This window comes from Geotrypetes seraphini, chromosome 8 (assembly GCF_902459505.1).
Source record: "Geotrypetes seraphini chromosome 8, aGeoSer1.1, whole genome shotgun sequence".
Lineage (NCBI taxonomy): Eukaryota > Metazoa > Chordata > Amphibia > Gymnophiona > Dermophiidae > Geotrypetes > Geotrypetes seraphini.
The window spans coordinates 123487202-123512828 of NC_047091.1; the positions used below are offsets into that span (position 1 = coordinate 123487202).

The 25627-nt window shown below is 43.9% G+C and overlaps 1 protein-coding gene across 5 annotated transcripts in view; it reads left to right on the forward strand.

Annotated features, from left to right (window-relative positions):
- The first annotated feature begins 1088 nt into the window (after positions 1 to 1088).
- ARID3A (AT-rich interaction domain 3A) overlaps positions 1089 to 25627 on the forward strand; it is a 143052-nt gene continuing 118513 nt past the window's right edge. For 3 of the 5 annotated variants that reach the window (XR_004540306.1, XM_033954280.1, XM_033954284.1), the window contains exons 1-2: positions 8831 to 8922; positions 18754 to 19152. Coding sequence is in view for 4 of the 5 variants with exons in the window: in XM_033954280.1 (XP_033810171.1) it covers positions 18836 to 19152 (317 nt within the window). In the remaining variant the exon portion in view is untranslated. Of the gene's footprint in view, positions 1194 to 8830; positions 8923 to 9098; positions 9367 to 18753; positions 19153 to 25627 lie in introns of those variants that run through there. The other 2 variants (XM_033954283.1, XM_033954282.1) reach the window with 2 other exon arrangements.

The following is a 25627-nucleotide window of genomic DNA, read 5'->3' on the forward strand; positions in this document are numbered from 1 at the left end:
CTCGTTTGTGTATCTGGAATGGAAGCAGCTCATCATTTAAAGGGATTGATGATATAAATGATACTTAGCTTGTTCACTGTTACTATTGTGTAAATTATGAAATTACAAACCTAAACACTTTGCTGGGCAGGCTAGATGGGCTATATTGGTCTCTATCTACCCTCTTTGCTATATTACTCTGTTAAAAAAAATTGGTCAATATTCAGCTGGTAGTAGTCCGTGTTTCTTTAAATGCTGACCTCAACTAGCTAAATTAGATGCAGATGTTAATTGTTGGGCCATGTCCAAACACCAGCACTAAATATTCAGGTAATTGGCAAAGCCGGGATGTTATATGGGGGTGACTGATATTCAGTGCTGTAGTCACATAACTAACTGGGCAAAGTTAGGTGTGCCTTTTTTTAGGAGGTGAGGAGTGGCTTAGTGGTAGAACTGCTGTCTCAGTACCCAGAGGCTATGGGATCAAATCCCAGCATTGCTCCCTGTGATCCTGGACAAAGTCACCCAATCCAGCATTGCCCCTGGTACAAAATAAGTATGCTTTGAATGTGTAACCACATAAAAACCCCAGTATAAAAGTCCCATACCCTTCCATTCCCCTCTTGTGCAGTCCAGTTTGTCTGGTTATATATGCAAGCACTGGCACTGAATGTCATTGATGCTTGCATAATTCAATTGCTGTTTTCTTTTATTTGGGGTGGGAGAGACAGCTGCACTATAAGCATCACTTGGTTACTGGTTGTGTGCCCTGCTGGCTGGGATCTGACATAACCAGTTCCACACTAGCCTGATCTCTGTAACAAAAGCAGAGCCTCCTGGCAGATAAGGCATTAGCCTGTGCTGGGCCTCCTTGCAGACACCCCCTGCCTGGGGCTCTTTGTAGGTGCTGGTTGGCTGCAGACCAGAATTTAAGACAGCATATGCAAAGTAGACAACCGCCTCTAGAGCCAAATGTTGACAGGTGCTGGTGCAATTTAAGTCTGCTATACCAGCTGCATGATTACACAAAGGCCTCAGTGCAGGGCCTTAAAGCAGCCTCTTTGACACAGTGTGGCTTCCTTGGCATGGGTTTCCATTTATCACAGAAATCAGCGCAAGATCAGGCTTTCCACAGAGTTGGAAGAACCTAGGCTGACATTTCTGTAGATTGCTCCTGTAGCCAGTAGAACTGGAAGAGTGCAGCAGCCCAAGAGGTGAGGAGAACCGTCCATAATCCCATTCTTTTTTATATTTTCTTTGTGGAGGGTCGTCTCCCCAACCTCTATCTATGGATGCCTACATTTCAAATCCATCCCACTCCTGCCTGGTTGTAGCCTCTTTGCAGATGCTTCCTGGCTTCCACTATACTAACTCTGGCGGGAGCCTTTTTATAGACTTTTTCTGGCTGGTGTTTGTTTACAGATGCTTATGGCTTTTTTTTATGCTCCCTGCCTGAATTGTAGCTATTTGCAGTCATCTCCTGATTGTAGGCTCTTCAGACACTCCAAGATAGTAAAACATTTTACAGACACTCCCTGGCTGGTGTCTCTTTGTAGATGCTCTTTAACTCAGATCTCTTTAAATATTTCTCCTTGGTTGGTGTCTCTTTACAGATATTGCTTGGTTCAGGCCTTTCTACAGATGTTGCCTGACTGCCAGCTCTTTGCTGCTGCTCCCTGCTTGAATGATTGCATAATGTAGACATTCCCTGCCTGTAGGCTTTTGCAGGCGCTCCTATGCAGCAAAACATTTTGCTGGCTCTCCCTGGATGGTATCTTTTTGCAGATGTTCCCTGGCTGAAGAACTCTTTGAAGAATTATTCTAGGCTAATGTCTCTTTGATTGTGTAAACCACACAGAAAAAGTGGTATATCAAGTCTCATTCCCTTTACTCTTTATCTCTTTGCAGATCCTCCCTATTTGCAAAGGTCTTTAAAGATACTCCCTTGCTGATCTGTGGATGCTCCCTGGTTGCAGAACTCTTTCTAGCTGTTCCCTGGCTGGTGTCTCTTTGCAGACATTCTAGTTGTAGACCTCTTTGCAGTCTGACTCTGCTGGTGTCTCTTTTTCAGACACTCCCTAGTTGCAGAGCCCTTTGAAGGCACTCTCTCTCTAGCTGATGTCTCTTTGCAGACACTCACATTCTCTAGTTGCAGACATAGGTGCCAGCTCTGTGAGTGGCTAAGCACCTCTAGTATTGAACAAGCTCTTTTACTGTGACCAGGGAGCATTCACTTTTGTGTTCAGCACCCACAATCATTTTGAAAAGTGGGTTCCTATGGTCAGTTGTTTGGTATCTCTTTGCTGATACTTTCTGATTACAAAGCTCTACTTTGAAGGCACTCTCTGGTATCTCTTTGCAGACCCTCCCTAATTGCAGAGCTGTTTGAAGATGCTACCTGGTTGGTGTCTCTTTACAGATGTTCCAGATTTGAAGCACTCTTTGCAGAGGCTCCCTGGTTGCAAAGCTCTTTGCAGGCCTCTTTAGCTAGTGTCCGTTTCTGAGTTCAGAGTTCTTTGCAGACACTCTTTCACTGATGTCTCTTTGCAATGACTACTACTAATAATAATCATTTCTATAGCACTACTAGGTGTACACAATAGAGAGTTGCATGGGGACATAAATCCTACCCATCCCTGCCCGTCCCCACCAGGATCCTCTCCGTCCCCACCCGTCCCCGTCAGGATCCTCTCCGTCCCCACCCATCCCCGCAAGGAATTACCTCCATCTCCGCCCGTCCCCATAAAAAGCAGCAATTACTTCTGACAGAATCATCAATTCCACAGTTTCTTTTGTGTTTGCACTGCTGTTTTCCTTGTGGAATCTCTTTGGTGGAACCCTTTTTTTGTTTTCTGTTCAGCTAATTAACTTATAAAACCCCCTCTTTTATTAAGGCTGATGTGTCAATTATATTATATGGATGAACCCTGCTTCCAAAGCCTTCCATCCTCGTGGAAGTCCCGTGGGCAAGAGGGGGGGTCCCCATGGGAGCCCCGTGGGTTAGGAGGGATTCCCGCGGGATTCCCGCGCTTCCCGTTCCCGTGCAGACCTCTAGTACACAGTGCTGTAAACATTATATGCAGGTACTATATCTGTCCCTAGTGGACCCTTTGACTGCTGTCTCTTTGTAGACACTCTCTGGTTGCAGAATACTGTGCAGGTGTTTTATGGTTTGTTTTCTCTGTATAGACACTTCTTGTCTACACACCTTTTTTGCAGACATTGGCCCGGATCCACTAAACTCAACGTGCGTCGCTAATCCAGTTGAACCAGTTTAGCGTTGACCTTATTTTACTGACCAATGTACACAATGGCCCACCTCTTGTTTTTCTGGCATTCGTTGCAGCCTCCCCCTCTACTATGCAAACAACATCATTAGTATTAAAATGATGTAATTAATATTAAAATGAGCACTCCGATCAATGCTCTAACATTGCTTAGGCACGCCTTAAATCTTTTGCTGACTTCTGAAGACATGAAATTAGCAACAGGTCTGCCATATTGTGCTCCCCTCATCAGCCACAGATCCCCAGACCTCCCGACTCAGCCCATGAAGATTGGCAAGACGGATGGCCACTCCCTCCTGCCTTGCAAACCTGACCCCCCCCCCACTCCTACCCCCCCATAAAGATTGTGGCCATCTAGACTCCTCACACTCCCGAACCTCCCCCCCCGGCATGAAGATCGTGGCTACCTGGACCCACACACATACACACTCTTGTCCCCCTGCAAAGATTGTCAAGAGGAGGGATGCCCACTCCCTCCTGCCTCAGCCACTCAGACCCATGCCCCCCCCCCCCATAACTTATACTGAAAAAGACAGGAGGGATGCTCATCCTTCCTGCTGGCTGGCCTGCCTCTTAAAAATGGTGGGCCTTCCCCTTCTCTATTCATCCTGGTCTCAATGCTGGATGAGGACCGGTGTGGACTGGATAGCGGGAACTGGAAGGTATATTTGGTGACATTTCTAGACGTATCTGCAGCCTTTGATACACTAGACCATGCAATACTACCTATTCAGCAAACAAGACCCTTAACGACACCCCCCCCCCCCGCATATCCTACCACTTCGCCCCCCGCTCTTCTCCTCCCAAATAATAGCTTCTCTCTTCCCTAGCTTCCACTACCTCCCGTCATCCTCTGTCAAGTTTGGTTAAAACTTGTTTATATCTGATAAAATTGTGGTAACTTGTTTATATCTGTAAAATCGTTTATATCTGTAAAATTGTTAAAACTTGTTCACATCTGATAAAATTGTTTGTAAATCTGCGTGTCTACGCAGATACTACCTTAATTGATGTAAACCGCCTAGAACTCACCGGGTATGGCGGTATATAAGAATAAAATTATTATTATTATTATACTGTTGGCCAGATTGGAGAGTTGTAGGATAGGGGGAATGGTGCTGGCTTGGTTTAGATCTTTTCTGCCTGGGAGACAGCAGGAGATGTTGGTTGATGGGTAGCTGTCCTGTTGAAGGGAGGTTCGGACATGAGTACCGCAAGGGTCTGCACTGATGACAGCACTGTTTAACCTATATCTTACACCTCTCTGCAAATTGCTGATGGGTCTTGGTGTCACATAAGAACATAAGTAATGCCTCTGCTGGGTTAGACCAGAAGTCCATCATGCCCAGCAGTCCGCTCACGCAGCGGCCCATCAGGTCCAGGACCTGTATAGTAATCCTCTATCTATCCCCTTCTATCCCCTTTTCCTTCAGGAAATCATCCAATCCCTTCTTGAACCCCAAAATCGTACTCTGTCCTAACACACCCTCTGGAAGCGCATTCCAGGTGTCCACCACCCTCTGGGTGAAGAAGAACTTTCTAACATTGGTCATGAATCTGTCCCCTTTTAATTTTCCGAATGCCCTCTTGTTCTTGTAGTCTTCGAAAGTTTGACGAATCTGTCCCTCTCCACTTTCTCTATGTCCTTCATGATCTTGTAAGTCTCTATCATATCCCCTCTAAGTCGCCGCTTCTTCAGGGAAAAGAGCCCCAGTTTCTCTTATACATAGTAACATAGTAACATAGTAGATGACGGCAGATAAAGACCCGAATGGTCCATCCAGTCTGCCCAACCTGATTCAATTTAAATTTTTTTTTTTCTTCTTAGCTATTTCTGGGCAAGAGTCCAAAGCTTTACCCGGTACTGTGCTTGGGTTCCAACTGCCGAAATCTCTGTTAAGACTTACTCCAGCCCATCTATACCCTCCCAGCCATTGAAGCCCTCCCCTGCCCATCCTCCACCAAAGGGCCATACACAGACACTGACCTGCAAGTCTGCCCAGTAACTGGCCTAGTTCAATATTTAATATTATTTTCTGATTCTAAATCTTCTGTGTTCATCCCACGCTTCTTTGAACTCAGTCACAGTTTTATTCTCCACCACCTCTCTTGGGAGCGCATTCCAGGCATCCACTACCCTCTCCGTAAAATAGAATTTCCTAACATTGCCCCTGAATCTACCACCCCTCAACCTCAAATTATGTCCTCTGGTTTTACCATTTTCCTTTCTCTGGAAAAGATTTTGTTCTACTTTAATACCCTTCAAGTATTTGAAAGTCTGAATCATATCTCCCCTGTCTCTCCTTTCTTCTAGGGTATACATATTCAGGGCTTCCAGTCTCTCCTCATACGTCTTCTGGAGCACGCCTCCTATCATTTTCGTCGCCCTCCTCTGGACCGCCTCAAGTCTTCTTACGTCTTTCGCCAGATACGGTTTCCAAAACTGAACACAATACTCCAAGTGGGGCCTCACCAATGACCTGTACAGGAGCATCAACACCTTCTTCCTTCTACTGACTAAGCCTCTCTTTATACAGCCCAGCATCCTTCTGGGCTGTCACACTGTTTTTTTGCCTTTAGATCTTCGGACACTATAACCCCAAGGTCCCTCTCCCCGTCCGTGCATTTCAGCTTCTCTCCTCCCAGCATATACAATTCCTTCCTATTATTAATCCCCAAATGCATTACTCTGCATTTCTTTGCATTGAATTTTAGTTGCCAGGCATTAGACCATTCCTCTAACTTTTGCAGATCCTTTTTCATATTTTCCACTCCTTCTTCGGTGTCTTATAGGCTCTACACTGACTACATTCAATTTTTTTTCCCGTTGAAGGTGATTTTGAAACAGCAGTATCAAAGATGGAGGAAGTTGTGGCAGAGATAAAGAGTTGGATGGACTGCAATAGACTAAAGTTGAGTGTCCAAAAGACTAAAGTGATGTGTATTGGGAGATCTCTGGGCTCTGATACCCCTGTTGCTCTTGAATTACTGAACATAAGCATACTGATAGTAAAAGAGGTAAAGTATTTGGGAGTCCTTGTGGTCTCAGGGCTTACTTTTAAGGGTCAGGTGCAGGCAATGGTTTGGAATGTGTTTTTCAAACTCTGCATGATGAGCTGCCTTAGGCTATATTTGTATAATTGTATGTTTAAAATGGTCCTGCCAACAATCCTTCTTTCTGGCCTTGACTACTGCAATTTGGTGCTTTTGGAAGTGCCCACTTCTGCCTCATGTGCTCTCCAGGTTGCACAAAATTCGATAATCAGAACATTGTTTAGGTTGAGGAGAAGGGAACATATGTCCAAATCCTATGTTACTTTATATTGGTTAAAGTTAAATTGTAGGATTTTTTATAAATTATTGTTAACAGTCTATATGTGTGTGCACAATCTCGCTCCGAAATGCTTGATTGAGAGCATTCTGCCACATGTTCCCCCTCGTCAACTTTGGTCTTCAGAGCTTGCAGAACTACAAATTCCATCCGTTAAAGATCTTAGATTGAAAGGGTCTAGGGACAGTATATTTCTTTGTAAGGGTTCTAAAGAATGGAATAGGCTTCTTTTATACATACGCCAACAGCAGAATTTGCAGAACTTCAAACTATTATTAAAGACATCTCTTTTGTCAGATGAAATATGGAGCCTGATTTTGGAGTGTGAGATGAGTGTGTGGCACTGATAGCCCACTTAGTTTTACTGTTTGTAATTTATGATGTAATGATTCATATGGATGTAATTATGTAACCCACTTTGGGAAAAGGCGGGATATAAATAAACCATAAACTACTGGGATGGGCCTAAGGCCATGATTGGCTCAGATGCTTAAGGCTTCACCCCCCAGGGGGAGGGGCTTTAAGCATCTGAGCCAATCATGAGGAGGGGCCTTAGACACCTGTGACAATCAGTGCCTTAGGCTCCTCCCAGTGCATCCCTCTTGCTGTCTTGTTCAGTATAAGGTAATAGAGCGGCATTGGGAGGGGGTCTGGGTGGCCAAGGCAGGAGGGAGTGGGCAACCCTTCTGCCTCTTTTATTCAAGGGCCATTATTGGGGGGGTTGACATGACTTTTTAAAAATGGGGACATACGCACATCTGTGCCCATTTAAAAAAAAAAAAAAAGTCTTCCTACCCCAAACAGCTGAGCAGCAGGAGGCTGCTTTGGGGCTTCCCCTGCTGGCTCTCTGCATGTGTCAAAGTTGCTTTTCCAATGATTGATGGGGTGGGATTATGGCAAAACTAATTTGCATGCAAAGCCGTTTGAACATTGATCACCATTTTCAAATCAGACAATTTATTGGCCTCACAGCAACACACACAGTTTTAATGGCGATTTTTGTGCATTTGGGCCATTCTCTGGCCAGTGTCTCTTTGCTAGGGTTACCAGATGCCCAGATTTCCCCAGACATGCCCTCTTTTTTGAGGACATCCGGGGGTATGGATGACTTTTCAAAACCTGTCAAAATCACATCAGGAAGGGGCATGAAGGGAGTGGAGAGGGTAAGATTCTTCAAACGTTCAAAAACTACAAGAACGAGAGGGCATTCAGAAAAATTAAGAGGGGACAGATTCAGAACCAATTCTAGGAAGTTATTCTTCACCCAAAGGGTGATGGACACCTGGAATGTGCTTCCAGAGGGTGTGATAGGACAGAGTACGGTTTTGGGGTTCAAGAAGGGATTAGATAATTTCCTGAAGGAAAAGGGGATAAAAGGGTATAGATAGAGGATTACTATACAGCTCCTGGACCTGATGGGCTGCCGCGTGAGTGGACTGCTGGGCATGATGGACCTCTGGTCTGACCCAGCAGAGGCACTGCTTATGTTCTTATGTTCAATGCAGTGACGTTGCATGCACACGTGACATCATTGCGTTGCATTCACGGATGCAGTCTGGGGGCGGAACAGGGTGTGACACAGGTGGAACTGGGTGGGCCAGGGGGCGTGGCCATGGGTCTGGATTTTCCTATGGGAAAATCTGGTAACCCTACTCTTTGTAGATATTGTTCTTTGAATACATTCCCTGATTGAAGAGCTCTATGCAGACGTTTCCTGGTTGTTGTCTCTTTGCAGATGTTCACTGGTTGCAAAGATTCTTGCAGGTGTCCCTTGGCTGGTATCTTTTTTTTTTTTTTTTTTTTCCCCATACACTCCCTAGTTGCAGAGTTATTTGTAGACAACTTCATCAACGTTTTGTTGTGTTTTTTTTTTTTTTTTTTTTTTTCAGATATTCTCGCTGCAGAATTGCATGCAGAGTTTTGCAGACTCTCCTTGGCAGATGTGTTTTTGTGATTGCAGGTGCTTTCAGGCTGGTGTCTCTTTACGGCCCTCTCTGATTCTAGAGCTCTTTGCAAACGCTCCACGACCAGTTGCATATACCTTATCGTCCCTGTCCTCCTCCCCCTCCCAACGTTCTCTGATTGCAAAGCTCTTTGTAGACGTTCCCTGGCTGGTGTCTCTTTGCAGACACTCCTGGTTGTATAGCTCTTTGCTGACGCTCCCTGGCGCGCCCTGATTCACGGCCCAGGAATCCGCATGTGACCGGCCAATGGGCGCACGGAGCCGGTGGGGCGGGGGGAGGGGCACATTAAGCCCTGCGCCACTCAATCAAAGAGCAGATGAAAGATCTGGGGCCGGAGGGACCCGGGAGGCGGCTGCTGGCGGTAAGGCGCGGGGGTAGCGGGCAGACATTGGCTCTTTGCCCCTTCATTACCGCGCGTTGCGTAATGTGCTGCTGTAAGCACATGGCCGGGGGTGGGGGGTGGCAGATCTCTCATTATTGGCTGAGCATGCGAGGGAGGGGGGGCGCTGAGACAGTTTAGATACCTGTCATTATTACCCTCTGAGCGTGGTGAGGGCCCAAGTATTGTTAATCAGCCTGAAAAGAGGGATCGTTGAGGTAGTTTGTGAAGTGGGGGAGGTACCTGTCATTATTACCCATCGAGTGTGTGGGGGCGTGAACCTGGAACTAGGGGGCAATTTACAGACTGCTTATTAGCCTCTTGATTATAGGCCAGGCGGTTGCTGAGGGTAGGAAAGTAGGTGTTAACTTGACCACAGTTTGCAGAGCCGAGTGATGATGTCTTCTGATCGTGGAAATGGAAGAGGTGGGTGCTTTTCTGGACTGGGGAGAGGAGGGGGCCCTATAACTCCCTGCAATGCCGTGTGGGTGATAGCCAACTTCTTTAGACTCGGGGATCTGGTATGTTGTGTCCCCTAATGTTATAGGGCTGTGCATTTGAGGGAAAAGGAGTAGGGCGTTTAAAGGAGACGACTAGAACTGACACCCTCCCCCTCCTCCCCCGTTTTGGGGACAGGTGCCAGTACATTGGATTTCTATTAACGATGGCTGAGAAAAGCAACCGCTCTTCGAGGGATTCTTTCCCCTTAACAGAAACGGAAAGGCGTTTCAGTGGGGTATTGTACTTGTCAGAACATTACCCAACTTCCACCCGCCTAAAATAACATTTAAGGGGAAGGGGGTAACTTGCTCTTCCTCCTGACTGCCTGCAGAAGTCTTGACTAGAATTTGCCCCCTCTTGACTCTGGAGCTTCCTTGTTGTGATCCTGATCAGCGTTTGTCTGGCATTTTGAAGTAAAACCCACCCACCCCCTTCAGTTCTGGTATACATCACACACTATATAAGAGGGCTGTTGGGAGCCAAGACTCATTATTGAAAATTTTGTGGCTTGGAGGGGTTTGTAAATTTACCTCCACTTTTAGCAGTTACCAAACATAAGTGCTGCCAGAGTGTACCCAAGAGGTGGATTACAACTTCTATCAGTGTTCTGTAACCGATTAAAAAAAATGTTCAGAGGTTCTGTATGCACCTTAACTATTAACATTAGCTCGTCCATTTTACCTTTCGTAATGACTGCTTCATCTCTGAGGCTCCTGCAGGTGTGAACTTTGGTACCTCTTAAAGTGAAGAAGCCTTGCTTCTCTAGTTCTTTGCATTTCCCTAAGTAACTGTGAGTTGCTTTTGTGGTTGATGTGCCACCCACTTAAATTGGACAGCGCCTGTTTTGATTAGATAATCTCTCCACCGTCTTCAGTCGCCCTCCCCGCCTGCTTTCTCAGGAAGGTGACCCCCATTGAATATCCTGTCTACTGCTAGTTATAAAGTGAGCTTGTGCTGGTCACCTCCTATGCAGAACTGTACGATCAGTTCCCGTAACAGACCTGAAAAGCTGAAGCAAATGTTTATTTTCAGTCCAAACATTTTGGCCATGCCAGGCACATGGTGGTAAATTGAAACCAGTTTGTTGGATGCCTGCCTTGAGTCAAATTCCACAGTACAATAGCGCTGCTCATCAAAAGTGAACAGAATGCTTCCCAGGCTGCCATTGCATTCTATTTTTAGCTTACTATAAGCACCTGCCTTCTTGTGTCAGCAGGGTGTAGATTTTGATCTTAGACCATATTGGCTTTTTATTTAAAGGAAGCCCCATAGTGAAGAATGTACTACTTTCAGATTTCTTTAGTTTTCTGGCCCAGTGCGCTTCCACCTCTGGATGGGCTGTTACCCATGGGAAGCAGAATTCCTGTGTGTGAGCAATTGCCCTATATTGGTGCAGAAAATACTTAGCATCCCCCCCCCTGTGTTTCTTGAAGCTGGTGTTGCTATAGTCTCTGGAAAGAATCACAGGACTGAATGCTTAATGTATTGGAACCGGAGTCTGCAGCGCATGTGACTTTTTAAAAAAACAGGATCTGTATCTGAAAAAAAAAAAAAAATTATTCACGGCTGTGGTTTTCACGCTAACTGTAGCAGCCTGCTAACCTTTTATTAAATGTGGGCCAATCCTGTGTGCCCCTTTGAGTTTTAACATGGGTAAATGAATATGCAAGTTCTTACATGAAACACCACATCAGCTCCTTGCCGGGGCTGTGGAGTCTGTACACTATATTACTAATCATTTCTATAGTACTGTTAGATCAGTGCTGGTTGGCTGTATGTATGTATTTTGTTTTGTATCCTGTCCTTTCCAAAGAGCTCAGAACAGGTTACAGGCTAACATACATAATATACAGTTTACAGCTTGCAATTTGCCATAGTTATACTGCAAGGTTTTTCCAATACGCAACACATACCGAGGATCTTATTATCAATATACATTTATTTGTAATCTATCGGGTGGGGGAGTTAGGTGAAGAGTTATGTGTTTATTGCTTTTCTAAAGTTGGGGAGTCCTTCAAGAGATCTAATCTGTGGGGGCAGTTAATTCCTGTGGGCCGATATGAAGTGTTAGTAGGAATGTCATTTAGCAGTTTGCAGTTGAAGGGCACTACCTGGAGGCCTTTTGAGGTGTATTTCATCCTGGGAGCCCGGAGGGACATGTTAGGGAGGTACAGAGGAAGCTTGGTTGTCATATAGCCCAGCGCCATGTTGTGTGAAGGATTTGAACGCTAGCATCAGGCCCTTGAAGACACATTTGGCTATGGGGAACCAGTGAGCTGATGATAGAGCCTGGGAGACAGGGTAATTCAGGTACTTTCTCTGTTCCTAGTGGGCTCATACACTAAGTTGATTTTTTTCGTTTGTTGGTACCTGGGTTACTTGGGGAGGGTTAAGTGACTTGCCCAAGGTCACAAGGAGCTGCAGTGGGGAAGGATTTATTGGGGGGAGGTAGTTTTTTGCTTGTAAATTTACCTCCACCTCTGGCAGTTCACATACATGCTGGTTTAGTTTACCAGTGACAAAAATGGGGGAAAAAAATTCACAAAAATATTAAGGACAATATAAGAATATGTAAACAACACAGTGTTCGGTACCTTTAAATTCTACATTTCTTAAGGTGTATCAAAAGGAATTAGCACATTGAATATGTAAGTGCTCAGAGACCCAGAGACAGCAAAAGTGTTAAATTTAGGCTCAAGATAAAATCACTGCACACAAGGCTTAGCCTTTTGCATCGGGTTCCCTGAAGCAGGTGTTGAAATATGGTCTATGTCAGAACCCTGATAATTAGGGTTACCAGATTTTACTTTAGTAAAACCCAGACCCCTAGACCTGCCCCCAGGCCTGCCCAGTTCTCCCCATCCCGCCCCAGCTCTGCTGTCTGCTCTTGTTGGGCAGGAGGGCATCTGTGCATGGGCAGATGTGATGCGATGACATTGCATGCACGTGATGTCAACACATGGCATAAGCACATGATCGGATGCCCTCCTGCCCGAAGCAATTTCAAGGATGCTTTTCAAAACCAGGACAAAGTGCCAGGTTTTGAAAAGCCGTTCAGACCCCCAGCCATGTCCTCGAAAAGGAGGATATGTCCGGGGAAATCCTTATGGCTGGTAACCCTGCTGATATGGCTAATTTAAGTCAAAAGAGCTCTTTCATATATTTTTTTCATATTAATGTTTTGGAGATTTTGCTATGACAGTGTCTCGCAAACTTCGGGGAGCCGTGGCACACTAAACCCTGTTCCGTGACGGCAGGGCATCTGGAATTGTGCAGACGTAGACACGATGTCGCGTGCATCTGTGATATCATATGTTTATTTAAATTTTTGCATAGAAATACAAAGCCTCAGAGGTACAACAGAGACAAAACAAGGATATCGCAGTAAAACAATCCCTCTCCTTCCTCCCTCACCCCCCAAGATCCCAACAATGCAAAATGTTGTACAATAACGCTTCAGTACAATGCACAAGACAACAACTTGTAAAACCAGCCCCCCTTCCCTCCCCCACCCCAGGGTCAATGATGCAAATAGAAACAGTACAAGATGGTTGCGACTAACAGAACCAAAAGTCATGGACTCACACCATCTAATATAGGGGTCCCATACCTTAAGAAAGGGAGTAAGACGATTATGTAACAAAGCAGTCAGTTTAGACATATGGAAAATAAAGTCCACTTTACTCAGCAATTGACTCCGACCATCTGTGATATCATCATGTCAACGCATGCGCAAAGGCCTTCCAGACGGGACCTTGAGTCGCCAGTGTATTGGGGGAGGGTGCCGCAAGAGGATTCCAGGCGAGATTCCAGGTGTGCTGTGAGACGCCGCAAGAAGCACGTCCTGTAGGTAGTCAGCCGGTGCCTCTCCTCACCGGCGTCTCACTGCATACCTGGAATCTCGCCACGGCACGCAATTTGCGATACACTATGCAAAATCTTGTGTGCAATTATTATATCTTAAGCTTAAATTTGAGACCAGTAACACTTTTGCTATGTCTGGGACTCTGAGCATACTTACGGATATTTTTTTGTATTTTTCCTTTAGATCAGGGCTGCCAGTAAATCTTGAGGACCGACTTGGGCAGCCCTGCTTTAGATACCCCTTAGGAATTGTAGAAATTAAGGATGTTGAACACTGTTTTGTTCACATATTCTTATCTTCAGTTTACCACTGAGCACCTGGCAAGGCCAAAATGTTTGGATTGAAAATAAGTTTGCTTCAGCTTTTCAGATCTGTTGTGGCCATTGATTTTTACTGGTCTGAACTGGAGGTGACAGATGGGAATAGAGTATTCACCAGGATCAAAGCCTGCTGCACTAATCATTAGGGCTACACCAAGGCCCCCTTTTTACTAAACCGTGCTAGCGTTTTTAGCGCTGAGAGCTGCGCTGAATGCTGCGTGCTTCTCCTGACACTCATAGGAGCTCTATGAGCGTCGGGAGCAGTGCGAGGTATTCAGTGTGGCTCCCGGCTCTAATAACCGCTATCGCGGTTTAGTAAAAGGGGCCCAAATCTCCCACTATGTATAGAAAATATAAGAGAAATTTGATTTAATTACAGAGACGGGATATTTGTGCTCAGAATTAGGGCTAATAGACCACAAACTGTTTGAAATTTGAACAAAAATATAAAGTAACTTTACCATATGTTATAATGTTTTGTAAGGGTTTTTGGGGTTGTTTTTTTGTTTTTTTTTTAATTTTGAAACTTGAAAGGAGTCTGTAGATTTTACCAACTCCACATTGCACCTTTGAACTATAATAGTAAACACTGCAGTGGTAGAGAGAGGCCATCATGGACCATCTAGTCCAGGGGTCTCAAAGTTCCTCCTTGAGGGCCGCAATCCAGTCGGGTTTTCAGGATTTCCCCAATGAATATGCGTGAGATCTATGTGCATGCACTGCTTTCAATGCATATTCATTGGGGAAATCCTGAAAACCTGACTGGATTGCGGCCCTCAAGGAGGGACTTTGAGATCCCTTATCTAGTCTGCCCAACAAGGCAGCCTGAGCTGCACCTGCCATAACAACTGAGTTACAGATATTTAAGCTTTGATTATAAATGTGAAAGTCTAACCTTTCAAACCTTTTTTCCCCCCCCCATTCTGTATCTTCCCAGTACACCCAAAATCTGTTAGTCACTGCTTCATATGATTAGCACTAAGTTCAACCCACCCCAAAAAAATCTTATTACCAGATTTAGTGATAATCCCTAGTCTGACTATATCTGCATTTTCATTCTCTTCTGAAAACCTTATGCAGCTGTTACCATTGCTGCTCAAACAAAATCCTGTACTTACCTTCAAACCTCCTTTACTCCTCCAACACCCTCCCCCACCATGTATTTCACCACAGTTTCGCAAATTATGTGACTAGTCTTAAGCAGTGAAATGGAATAGTTGTACCATTAATTTACCCAACACGGCATTGGCAGCTGGAGAGCTTGGGAGCAGGGCTGGAGATTAGTTTGCCTCTTCTGACCAAAAAGAGATTCTGCTGCCCAATGTGGGACTATCGAAATGAATAAGACAACCCTGCAGCCCTACCAGATGGACCTCTGGTGGCATTGGCTTGATATTTATGCCTAGGAAGTTTTGTGTGCTGGTACTGATCTAGTGGGCCCATGGACTGTGTTTCTGTTCGAGGAAACTCGAGGTACAACTATACAATGGGAGGGATATTATTGAATAAGAGTACCCAGGAAAGGGACTTGGGGGTAATGGTGGACATGACAATGAAGCCGTCGGCACAGTGTGCAGCGGCCGCTAAGAGAGCGAATAGAATGCTTGGTATAATCAAAAAGGGTATTACAGCCAGAACGAAAGAAGTTATCCTGCCGTTGTATCGGGCGATGGTGCGCCCGCATTTGGAGTACTGCGTCCAATATTGGTCGCCGTATCTTAAGAAGGATATGGCATTAGTCGAGAGGGTTCAAAGGAGAGCAACACGTCTGATAATAGGTATGGAAAACCTGTCATATTCTGAGAGATTGGAGAAGCTGGGTCTCTTTTCCCTGGAGAAGAGGAGACTTAGAGGGGATATGATAGAGACTTACAAGATCATGAAGGGCATAGAGAGAGTAGAGAGGGACAGATTCTTCGAACTTTCGAAAAATAAGAGAACAAGAGGGCATTCGGAAAAGTTGAAAGGGGACAGATTCAAAACAAATGCTAAGAAGTTCTTCTTTACCCAACGTGTGGTGGACACCTGGAATGCGCTTCCGGAGGACGTTATAAGGCAGAGTACGGTACTGGGGTTCAAGAAAGGATTGGACAAATTCCTACTGGAAATGGGGATAGAGGGGTATAGATAGAAGATTACTGCACAGGTCCTGGACCTGTTGGGCCGCCGCGTGAGCGGACTGCTGGGCACGATGGACCTCGGGTCTGACCCAGCAGAGGCATTTCTTATGTTCTTATGTTCTCTGCCCTCGTCTTTGCTTTATAGCCCTGTTCAAGCTTTGAGTCAATATTACAATGGCTATTTCATTTCAATAAAAAGGAAAAAGAAAATGTCCACTTTGCCTCTGTGCAGTACCAGAGATCCCAGGCATCTTTTTACTTAAAATGTACAGGGTTAAACAAAACTTCCCAAAGGAAATGTCTTCCCTGTTTAAAAGAGGCTTTGTTGGACTTTGTCCCATCCCCCAAAGATTACAGTCTTATGTTTTTTCTGGTGCTGATTTGCCGCATTAAGGAAAACTGAGGACAAGTCGGCTGTACCCGGTCAGAATGTGTTTTCTCTAAATGCTAAGCACAGTATTTATAGAGGACACACTAGTAGGTTTTCTCTGTTCTCCCAGCACTGGACTTCTCCGGAGGCTTCATTACAGTCATAACGGGTTATTATAAGTTAAATGGAGAAGCTGTCACACACAGCCATGGCCAGCTTCTACCTTGGTTGTCTCTAACTTGAATAGCAGAATACTGGAGCGAACTGGGAAAGACATGGCACATTCTGCTTGTATATTTGATAACTCCAGTCTGGTGCATGTCTATCCTAGATGGCATTGGGAGCAACTCCATTTTAGGGCTAAACAGTTTGACAATAATCAAAAAAGGTGTCTGCGTGTAGCCTGGAACTTTGGTGGTTTTGTGCCAGACCAAGAAGCAGAGCAGGCAACGACTAGCTATACTTCTCAAAAGGTGTAAATACAGGCGATGCTTTGCCGTGCTAGATAGTGAAGGAAATAAAATTTTGAAAGGTTTTGTGGGAAATTCCCAGAGTTTGCCCCTTATATCTGCCACAGAGATAGGAATGTGCTTTGTACGTTCTCCTGAATGGGAGATTTCGCTGAAGTTTTTGTACCTGCCTTGCTTGGACTCCATACAAAACTACTGGACATGTGGACACCTTATCTGACCACCTTCAGTTCTGCGTTTTGGGTGTCATTAGATGGATGCTGTTGACCTCTTTGTAGAGAGACAGGGTGGAATAGAGCTAGAACTGTGCGTAAGGTTTATTCACATTTTATAACACTTCTGAAATTAAAGAACTTGTGGCCTAAGAGCTTGGTTTCTTTCCTTCCTGCTATTTAGTTTTGTTGGTTTTTTTTGCATCCATTAGTTGTGATGTATTGTCTTTTCTGTTTCAAATGATATTTTGAGACAGATCTGCTCTTCTAAGTGAAAGGACAAATCCAGGACCTGAAGAATGACAAACTTGTTAGGTCCCAGGAAGGGTTTAACAGAAAGTGGAAGCAGAGATCTTTGTCTGTGGCAGATGAAATGAGGGGCCTTATTTGCTTAAGTGAATAAAGGCTGACGAGCAGAGCCAAAAAGTGAGGTCCTATGTGAAAAACAGTCGTTGGTAGGGCAGGCCCTGGGTGGAGGAAAGCCATTTCTTGTGGTCGCTGTTTTTCAGTGCTAAGTACTTGAGTGTTTGATCTCCTATGAAACAGAAAAAGGTGCAGCTAATTAAGAGTATATGGGGCTGCAGCTCCTCCATCTGTGCTGCTGTCCCTCCTTCTCCTGCCTTCTGCCTCCCCGATGGGATCTGGAACTGCATGTGAAATAATCAGGGCCATCTAAGCAGTCATTTAAGGCATCAGCTCCTGGAGGACAACAAAGAGTGGCTAACAGTCAAAACAAGACAAATAGGTCCTGTAAATACATAAGTTAAAAGAATTGGCGGGTAGGGCTAGCAGTTTTCAGACTGGTATCATTTCTAGAATAGTTCTAGGAAGGGCTATATGTTGGGGTGATTATGATTTTGAGCAGGGGTGCCCACACTTTTTTGGCTTGCGAGCTACTTTTAAAATGACCAAGTCAAAATGATCTACCAACAATAAAATTTAAAAAAACACAAAGCACACCGTACGCAGAGAAAATGTTAATTTATCATTTGTATTCGGGGGTTTTTTCCCAGAGGTCAAGGCAGATGACTTTAAAATATGCAACGTCACCTCAGTAAAAACTATACAAAAATAGACAAATATACCCCCTCCCCTTTTACTAAACCGCGATAGCGGTTTTTAGCGCAGGAAGCTGCGCTGAATGCTCTCGATGCTCATAGGCTCCCTGTGCTAAAAACTGCTATTGCGATTTAGTAAAAGGGGGCCATAGTGCAAAATATAGACAGCAGATATAAATTCTCAAAATGGCCACATTTTAATCACTAAATTGAAAATAAAATCATTTATCCTACCTTTTTGCCTGGTGATTTCATGAGTCTCTGGTTGCACTTCTTTCTTCTGTAAAGCCAATATTTCTTTCTTTCTGCCTGTCTTTCTTTTTCTCTCCCCCTGCTTCCCTCTTTATTTCTGCCTTTCTTTCTCTCTCTCCCTGCCCCTCCAAGCCATCGTGCCGATTTCTCCACTTCCCTGATTCTTTCCCTACCCCCACCCTCCAAGCCACCACGCCGATTTCTCCCTGCTGCTTCCCTGAGCCAGGCCTGGCGCGTACAAATGCCGGGCCCACAAGACTTCATCTCCGACGTCAATTCTAACGTCGGGGAGGAAGTTCCAGGCCAGCCAGGCAGCGATTGGGTCAGGGGTATGAAAGTATAAGGCTGAAGGTTTGCTCAGTGGTGTAGTATGGGCAGGTTTTGGGGTAGTGCTTCCTCCATATTGTGTGCTAGTGTTGAATTAGTTCCCCAAGACCACCACTTCTTTCTTTGTCCTTTAAGTAAGCGAGTAAACTTTACCAATGCCCTTGTGCTAGCTTCCAGTGGCATGAATTGACTGGGGAACTGTGGCCTACCTAGTGTTGGGGAAGGGGTTCCTGGGTGGATGAGGCTTCTAAATCCCATGTGCTAATTTTGCTGGGTCCTGAGGTAAGTTTCTAAGCATCTCGTTCTTTCTCCTGCCAGGTTGGATGAGCTGTGGCCTCAGACTAGCGGTGCAATTGAGGCCTCTGGAGCTGGACCGCTTGCCAGCTGTAGGCCCCGCGCCATGAAGCTGCAGGCGGTGATGGAGAACCTGCAGCGGCAGCAGCGCGCACGGCTGCAGCAAGAACTTGCAGCTCGGCAGCAGCAGGAGCGGTGCGAGTCTCTGTCCAGTAATTACTCTGGCAATGGCAGTGCAAGCCGTGAAGACTGGGACCCCGAGAGCGCACGCATGCAGCATGCACAGGCACAAGCTCTGGCAGCCATGAGAGCAGCAGCAGCAGGCTTGAGTGCACACCCCAGCTCGGACACATCTGAAGAGGAAGAAGAGGAGGAGGCTGAGGGGCAGGAATGTGCTTCTGACCAGGAAGAAGAGCAAGACCCGTAAGTGTGTGATGAGACTCCGCCCCCCATACTCTACCTCACTACTTTATCCCTCCCTCACCTCTGACCCTTCCTAGTTCAATCTATGCCAGGGCTGCCCAAGTCCGGACCTTGAGATCTACTGGCAGGCCAGGTTTTCTGGATATCCACAATGAAAATGCTTGAGAGAGATTTGCATACCAAAAAGGCAGTGCAGGCAAATCTCTCTCATGCATATTCATTGCGGATATCCAGAAAACTTGGCCTGCCAGTAGATCTCGAGGACCAGACTTGGGCATCCCTGATCTATGCCTTCTCTTACCGTCCTAGTACTCCTCCATCTTCCTAACCCCTCCCCATCATGCTTTACCCAAATCTTCCCACCTCTTCACCTCATGTGCTGTTTCACACTATTTCTTCTTACTATCTCAATTATTTCCACTCTGCACTTCTACTCCTCTGATTTTCCCCATCGTGTCCTACCTTGGTACTGCACTACCTCTACTTCACTGCAGGGCTAATGGTTATAGTTTATTATATGATATACCGCCTATGTAAAAAATGCAGAAGCTACCACAAGCTCTGATGCACTGATACTGCAAAGTATACATTGGAAAGCGGTATAGGATGGGACTGATCAAAGGTTTCCTTAGCGCGGCATACATAGCCACATCGTGCATTCAAATGAATGCATATGAGACTATTAAATCGGCCAGACCAATGCACAAAACTAAAACATAGCTTTACTACATGATTATTGGATGAATCTTTTTGCCAGGTCCAGGGCTGGTGTCGCCTGACTTGATTTCACTGCCAGTTAGCTTTCTGCACCAGCCCCTACCAGACCTGGCAGACCGTTCATCCCCAATTTAAAAAAACCAAAACCCTTCCTTGCATATTCCCTGTTGTCTAGTAGGGACCCTCTTCCCCACTCAGTTCTCACCCAGGCCTGCCCAGACCCCTTATCTCTTACTGAGGCAGGAGCGATTCCTACTTGCTCCTACCTTTGGTGCCGTAATTTTCAAATTGATGGCACCCTGCATTACCTGGTACATTCTTAGATGTACTGAGCAGGGTTGGGATGCCATATAAAGGAAAAATTCCCTTATACAAGTATAGCATCCTTGCACTGCTCAGTGTATCCCAGAATGCACCACTGCCATTTTGAAGATGTCAGCATCAGAAGTAGGAGTGAGTGGGTTTGGTTCTTGCCTCATTGAGTGGTAAGGGTTTTAAGATGGCTGGGATAAGGGTCAGGTGGGGAGGAGGGTATTTGCCAGATATCTGTGATATTACCATTTTTTTAAATTAAATGTTGAAGTCAGGTGTGGGAGAGGGTAGATGGTGTCAATAGACACCATGGATATTTTTATTTATTTTTTTTTCACTCAGAGATGTGGAAGGGTAATGGGTGAGTTGTACCCTAGACATCAGGGATTGTTTGGGGCAGGTCAGGGATTATGCCAGGATTATTTGGGGAATGGGATGGGACAGAGAAATGCTGCAGCATGCTTGCCTGCAGGTTTAAAAAGTTCCCTTGCTGGCTCTGGGACAAGAGCTGGCGGCTGCTGCTTTCCCCTCTGCTGGCTCTCATCTGATTGTGGCTCCGGAGCTGCCATCAGCTGAGCAGAGGAGGAGAACAGCGGGTGAAGTTGTTTTATTTTTAAGGAGGATGCAGCTGTTTTGCGAGTGTACAACACATGCACGGCAGCTCCAGAGCTGCCAGAAAATTGCAATTATACAAATGTAAGTGTGTGTGTGTGTGGGGGGGGTAACATTCCTTTTAGTGCATCATAAGGAGAGCTCGTTAGAATACTAAAAAAATTGGGATAGATTAAATTATTCATTCTGGTGGGAATCCCTATGTTTTATCTTTAAAATGGAAAAGTTTATGGCCATTCAGAAGGGTTATTATAAAAAAATTTATGGAAGTTTGGGAACCATTAACTAAATATTGTAAAGATTGATTTATTTGTATAAATTGGGGAAAACATGCACATCTGGGGAGGGGAATATGTTTTGGCATTTGTTAAGAAATATAGAAGGGTTGATTATAAGTATTTTTATGAGGTGTTTGTAAATTGAAAAGTGGATGGGAGAAAATAAGTCTTGTCTTTATTCTATTAAGTATATTGTGCTGTAATGATAATAATTTATGTAAATGCATCATCATTTGTGCACAATTTAAGTTTTAAAATGAATAAAGAATATTAAAAAAAAGAATACTAATGAGCTCCTTGTAATGCATTTGCATAGATTTCTTGGCGGCTAATGTGAGGATCATACTTTTGAACATTGGGAGGAGAGTTTCTGTGGCAGTAAGACTGCTTTAATGAGCCTTACTGGCACAGATGCCTTTTGAGCATCAGGGCCCCAGAGTTTCTCTCTGGTGGAGCATTGAAGGAGCTATCTACCCCTTTTAGGTACCCTTATTGTGAAAGAAGAAATCCAGGTGCTGGACAATGAGATAAGCTTGAATTTTCTTGAAAGATAAGAACCCCAAATCCTGCCTTCAAAAGGGTGTTAGCAGGAGAAGAGGATGACTTTGAAAATGTTTTTATCTGTCTTCAGCAGCAGGCTGAATATGCAGTTTCCAGAATGTGCATGTTTTCAGCTGCATTGAGAGGAGGCAATAATGTGCATAGATTGTGTTCAAGTCTACGTTTTTTTTACATCAAAAAGGTTCAAATGTCTGCAGCTAAACTTGTGCTTGCACAGATTTCAAAACAAAAGTGCCTGTGGGCAGCTCGAAAGTTACCCTCCAAAAGGTTACTTTCTATTTGTATTACTCTGAATTTTCTGCCCTTAAAACACCATTCAGGTCATGTGGTCAGGGCTGTGTCAGAACCTTTATGGTGTTAACTTTCACTGGGGAACACATTTTTGAATGGGTGTGGCAGCTACGAGACAAGCTCTTCTGCTAGTTTTGGTGACTTCAGCATTGCTATCCTGGTTGCATCATAGTTTGTGAATCCCAGGATTTGTGCATGTCTAGGGGCAATGACTCTAAATAGGGATCTTTTTTTTTTTTTTGATCTTTTCCAGATAAGCCCCACCAAAAAGTTAACCCCCGCCACAGTTTTAGCTAACACCATGCTAAGTAAATACTTGGGGAAAGTGATATACAAGGGGGGGCTCTGCCCCCCCTTGAACCCCCCCGAGTCATTATTTAAATCATGTGAATAATTTCCTCGGAGGGCTTCAATAGTTTAATAAATTATAAGGTGGCGGGGCTTAAGTTTTCGCCCGTGCACTTTTTGCATTAGTGGCGGGGCTTATCTGGAAAAGACCCTAGTTTTGTGCATAGCATAGCAGTTATGAACCTTGATCCTAAACCATGGTATTTGGAGAATGATCTTGGTCTCTCAAAATTACTGCTACCAAGCACTAGTAGTACAGTACAGGTACAGGATACTTTAACCGAAATCTTTTGAGACCAGGCATATTTTGTTTTTTGGAATTTTTGGGTTTTCGGAATAGTAATGTTAAAAGTAAGAAAAAACAGATTATATAAGACCATAAAATTGCCACCAAATCTTTATTTATTTATTTATTTATTTTTTATTTCAAAATAAGGCAAACATTTTATGCGCTTCAAACACAAACTTGTTTACCAAAGAGCCTGCACTGGCTGACATCTCCCTGCCTCAAATTTTCATATAGGACAGATATAAAATAAAATATAGGAGTACACATCCCAACAATTTTCCAACACTGACAATAGCTGATGAACGAGTATGGAAAGAGTTTGCACTATTCACAAAGAGCTCCTTTTACAAAAGTGCTACCTCGACTTGCTAAAAGGGATCGAAAGAGTGCACATTACTGTGGGAGAAAGTTGCAAACAATAAACACTTCAAACACAAACTTGTTCCAAACATAGGGCTCCTTTTACTAAGCTGCGATAGCGGTTTTAAGACGCTAACGCCAGCATTGAGCTGGCGTTAGTTCTAGCCGCGTAGCACGGGTTTAGCGCACGCTAAAATTCTGTGCTCGCTAAAAACGCTATCTCAGCTTAGTAAAAGGAGCCCCTAGTCTTTAGTCGCACACAGTCATTCTTAGCCAAAAATGTCTTAACTTGCAGTAGGAAAAGGGAGGTGGTGATGCCATTGTAGAAGTCTGGTGAGGCCTCGTTTGGAGTATTGTGTGTAATTTTGAAGACCCCCCCCCACCTTCAAAAAGATATAAAGAGGATGGAGTTGGTCCAGAGGGCTGTTACAAAATTGGTTAGTGCTCTTTGTCATAAATTGTATGGGGACAGATTTAGAGACCTTAATATAGCCTAAGCAGCGAGGTTTGATATCACCATTTCAGGATCGTGGTCTCCATCAGATATCCTCTAAACAAATTCATTAACATAACTTTCAGCTGCCTTGTAATCATTAGAAGCTTTTTCACCACAGATTTTGAGATATATAACACCATGATGGTGCTTAAATTTCTATGGCCAACCTTCTGAATATTCACACTCGCTGTCATTGTTCAATTCTTGATGGCATTTTTTTGGCTTGCTTCTACCATCAGACCAGTCAATGGCATGTTTTCACACGTTCGTTGCCAAACCCACTCCAATCCGATCCTTAAAAAATTTGTATACTGAGTAATCCCCAAAATTTGGGGCTCGATTCGGTTTACATTATATTATAAAAGGACAATACTAGGACATGGAAAAAAACAAATATATTTGCTCGTCATAATACTACTGTAGGTAACATCGGTTTTATATTCGTCTAAGGCTTGTTGAAAGAAATAGGTATTCACTGATTTCCTGAATAGATGAAGTGAGCCAAAATATCTAATTTTGTAAGGAAATACATTCCAAACAGTATTTCCTTACAAAATTAGATCTTTTGTCTCACTTTACCTATTCAGGCAATCAGTGAAAACCTATTTCTTTCAACAAGTCTTAGATTAATATAAAACTGATCTTGCTTAATATTATGACGATCAAATATATCTTTGTTTTATGCCCTATGCAATGTTCTGGTTTTCATTAATTTCTGGTCATAACTTTTTCTTATAAAACTTTAATTTATTTTTCAGTTTCTTTAACTCTCTTATATAGTGGTTGTTCCCACACCATAGTCGTCAATTAGCTGTCATACAGACACACCATCAAGCTTCTTCAGTGCCTCAACTTTCTGTACTATTGACAGAGATAAATGATTCCTTCTCTGCTTCTCACTGCCACCCTGAGTGGAATCTGCAGCTATGCTTTACCACTTTTTAGCCCCTCCAACTTTTTCGGCCCTCACTGCCACCCTGAGTGGAATCTGCATCTTTTTGCCTCCTTCCAGGCCTCCAACCTGAATTGAGCAGAGATCAGGAGAAAAGAATGCACCTGTGTTGGTTTCAGCATGTGTCATAGGGAAATTGACTGCTTCTGGTTTGCATCAAATTTAAGTTTTTGGAATTTTAGTTAAGGGATCTTGTACTTGCATCGTGGTAAAGAGAGGTTCCTACTGGAGTTCATAAGATGTAACATATAAGCAACTTTCTGGGTGTACTTAAAAATTCATTTGATCAACCCTGTGGTATCCAAAGTGATGGGAAATATTTCTATATCTTCTGCTACATTTTCCTGGTCCCCATCTGCATTTCTTGGCATTTGAGGATCTTTTCACTCTACACAATTCACAGAATAATCAACTTGGAACTGACAGCTCTATTGTCAATGGATTTCTTGTGTTTTTCCTCACCACTGCATCAGCTTTATAACAGTTGGAATGGGACTGTCCCAAATGATAATAGCCACCTGATTGATCCTAGTGTATTTTGGGTACAGTGATATAATATTTGTAGAGTTTCTAGTGGTTGAGATGTGCCACCTTGTGCCATTTCTGTGTAGAAATTTTGAGTAACCATTTCCAGCTCTTTCTTATAGAATCTAGTTATTTTCTATGCTTGCTGTAAAGCATCTTTGTAATTTGCTGTTCTGGGCTGCAACTATCAATGTCTTATCCTCAGGTTTCGGTTCACCTCTTCTTAACCATTTACATGTCCGTTCTTGATCAACGAACGTTTCCTGGAGTAACACTTTTTTTTGTATTTCCTATTGTACTTATACATTTGCCACTTTTTCCTTGTTTTGCTGATCCAAATCTTTGAGACTTCTCTTTTTGCAAATGTTGGCACATATTTCCTTCTATTCGCTGGAATGCTTGTCCAAGTTTAATGGTAAAGATGAATTCCGGATGTTTTACTTTCATATTTCAACAATTTTTGCATCCAGTGATGCTGTTAAGTTGTTCTATAAATATAATTTATTTTGAGTCCCATTCCTCCTTCAGCTTGGGGAATGTATTATCTTGGCATACACCAATACTTACAAATTACTTTGTGGCCATGGAGGAGTTTTCTGGTTTGCACATCCAGTTTTTCAAGATCTAGAAGCTAGTCTATACACTCAAAGCTATATGAGAAGGTGGGAATTGCTAGCTTGCATCTGTAGTGTTCAAATACTTTTTCAGTACAGTATAATCTCTTTATAATGACT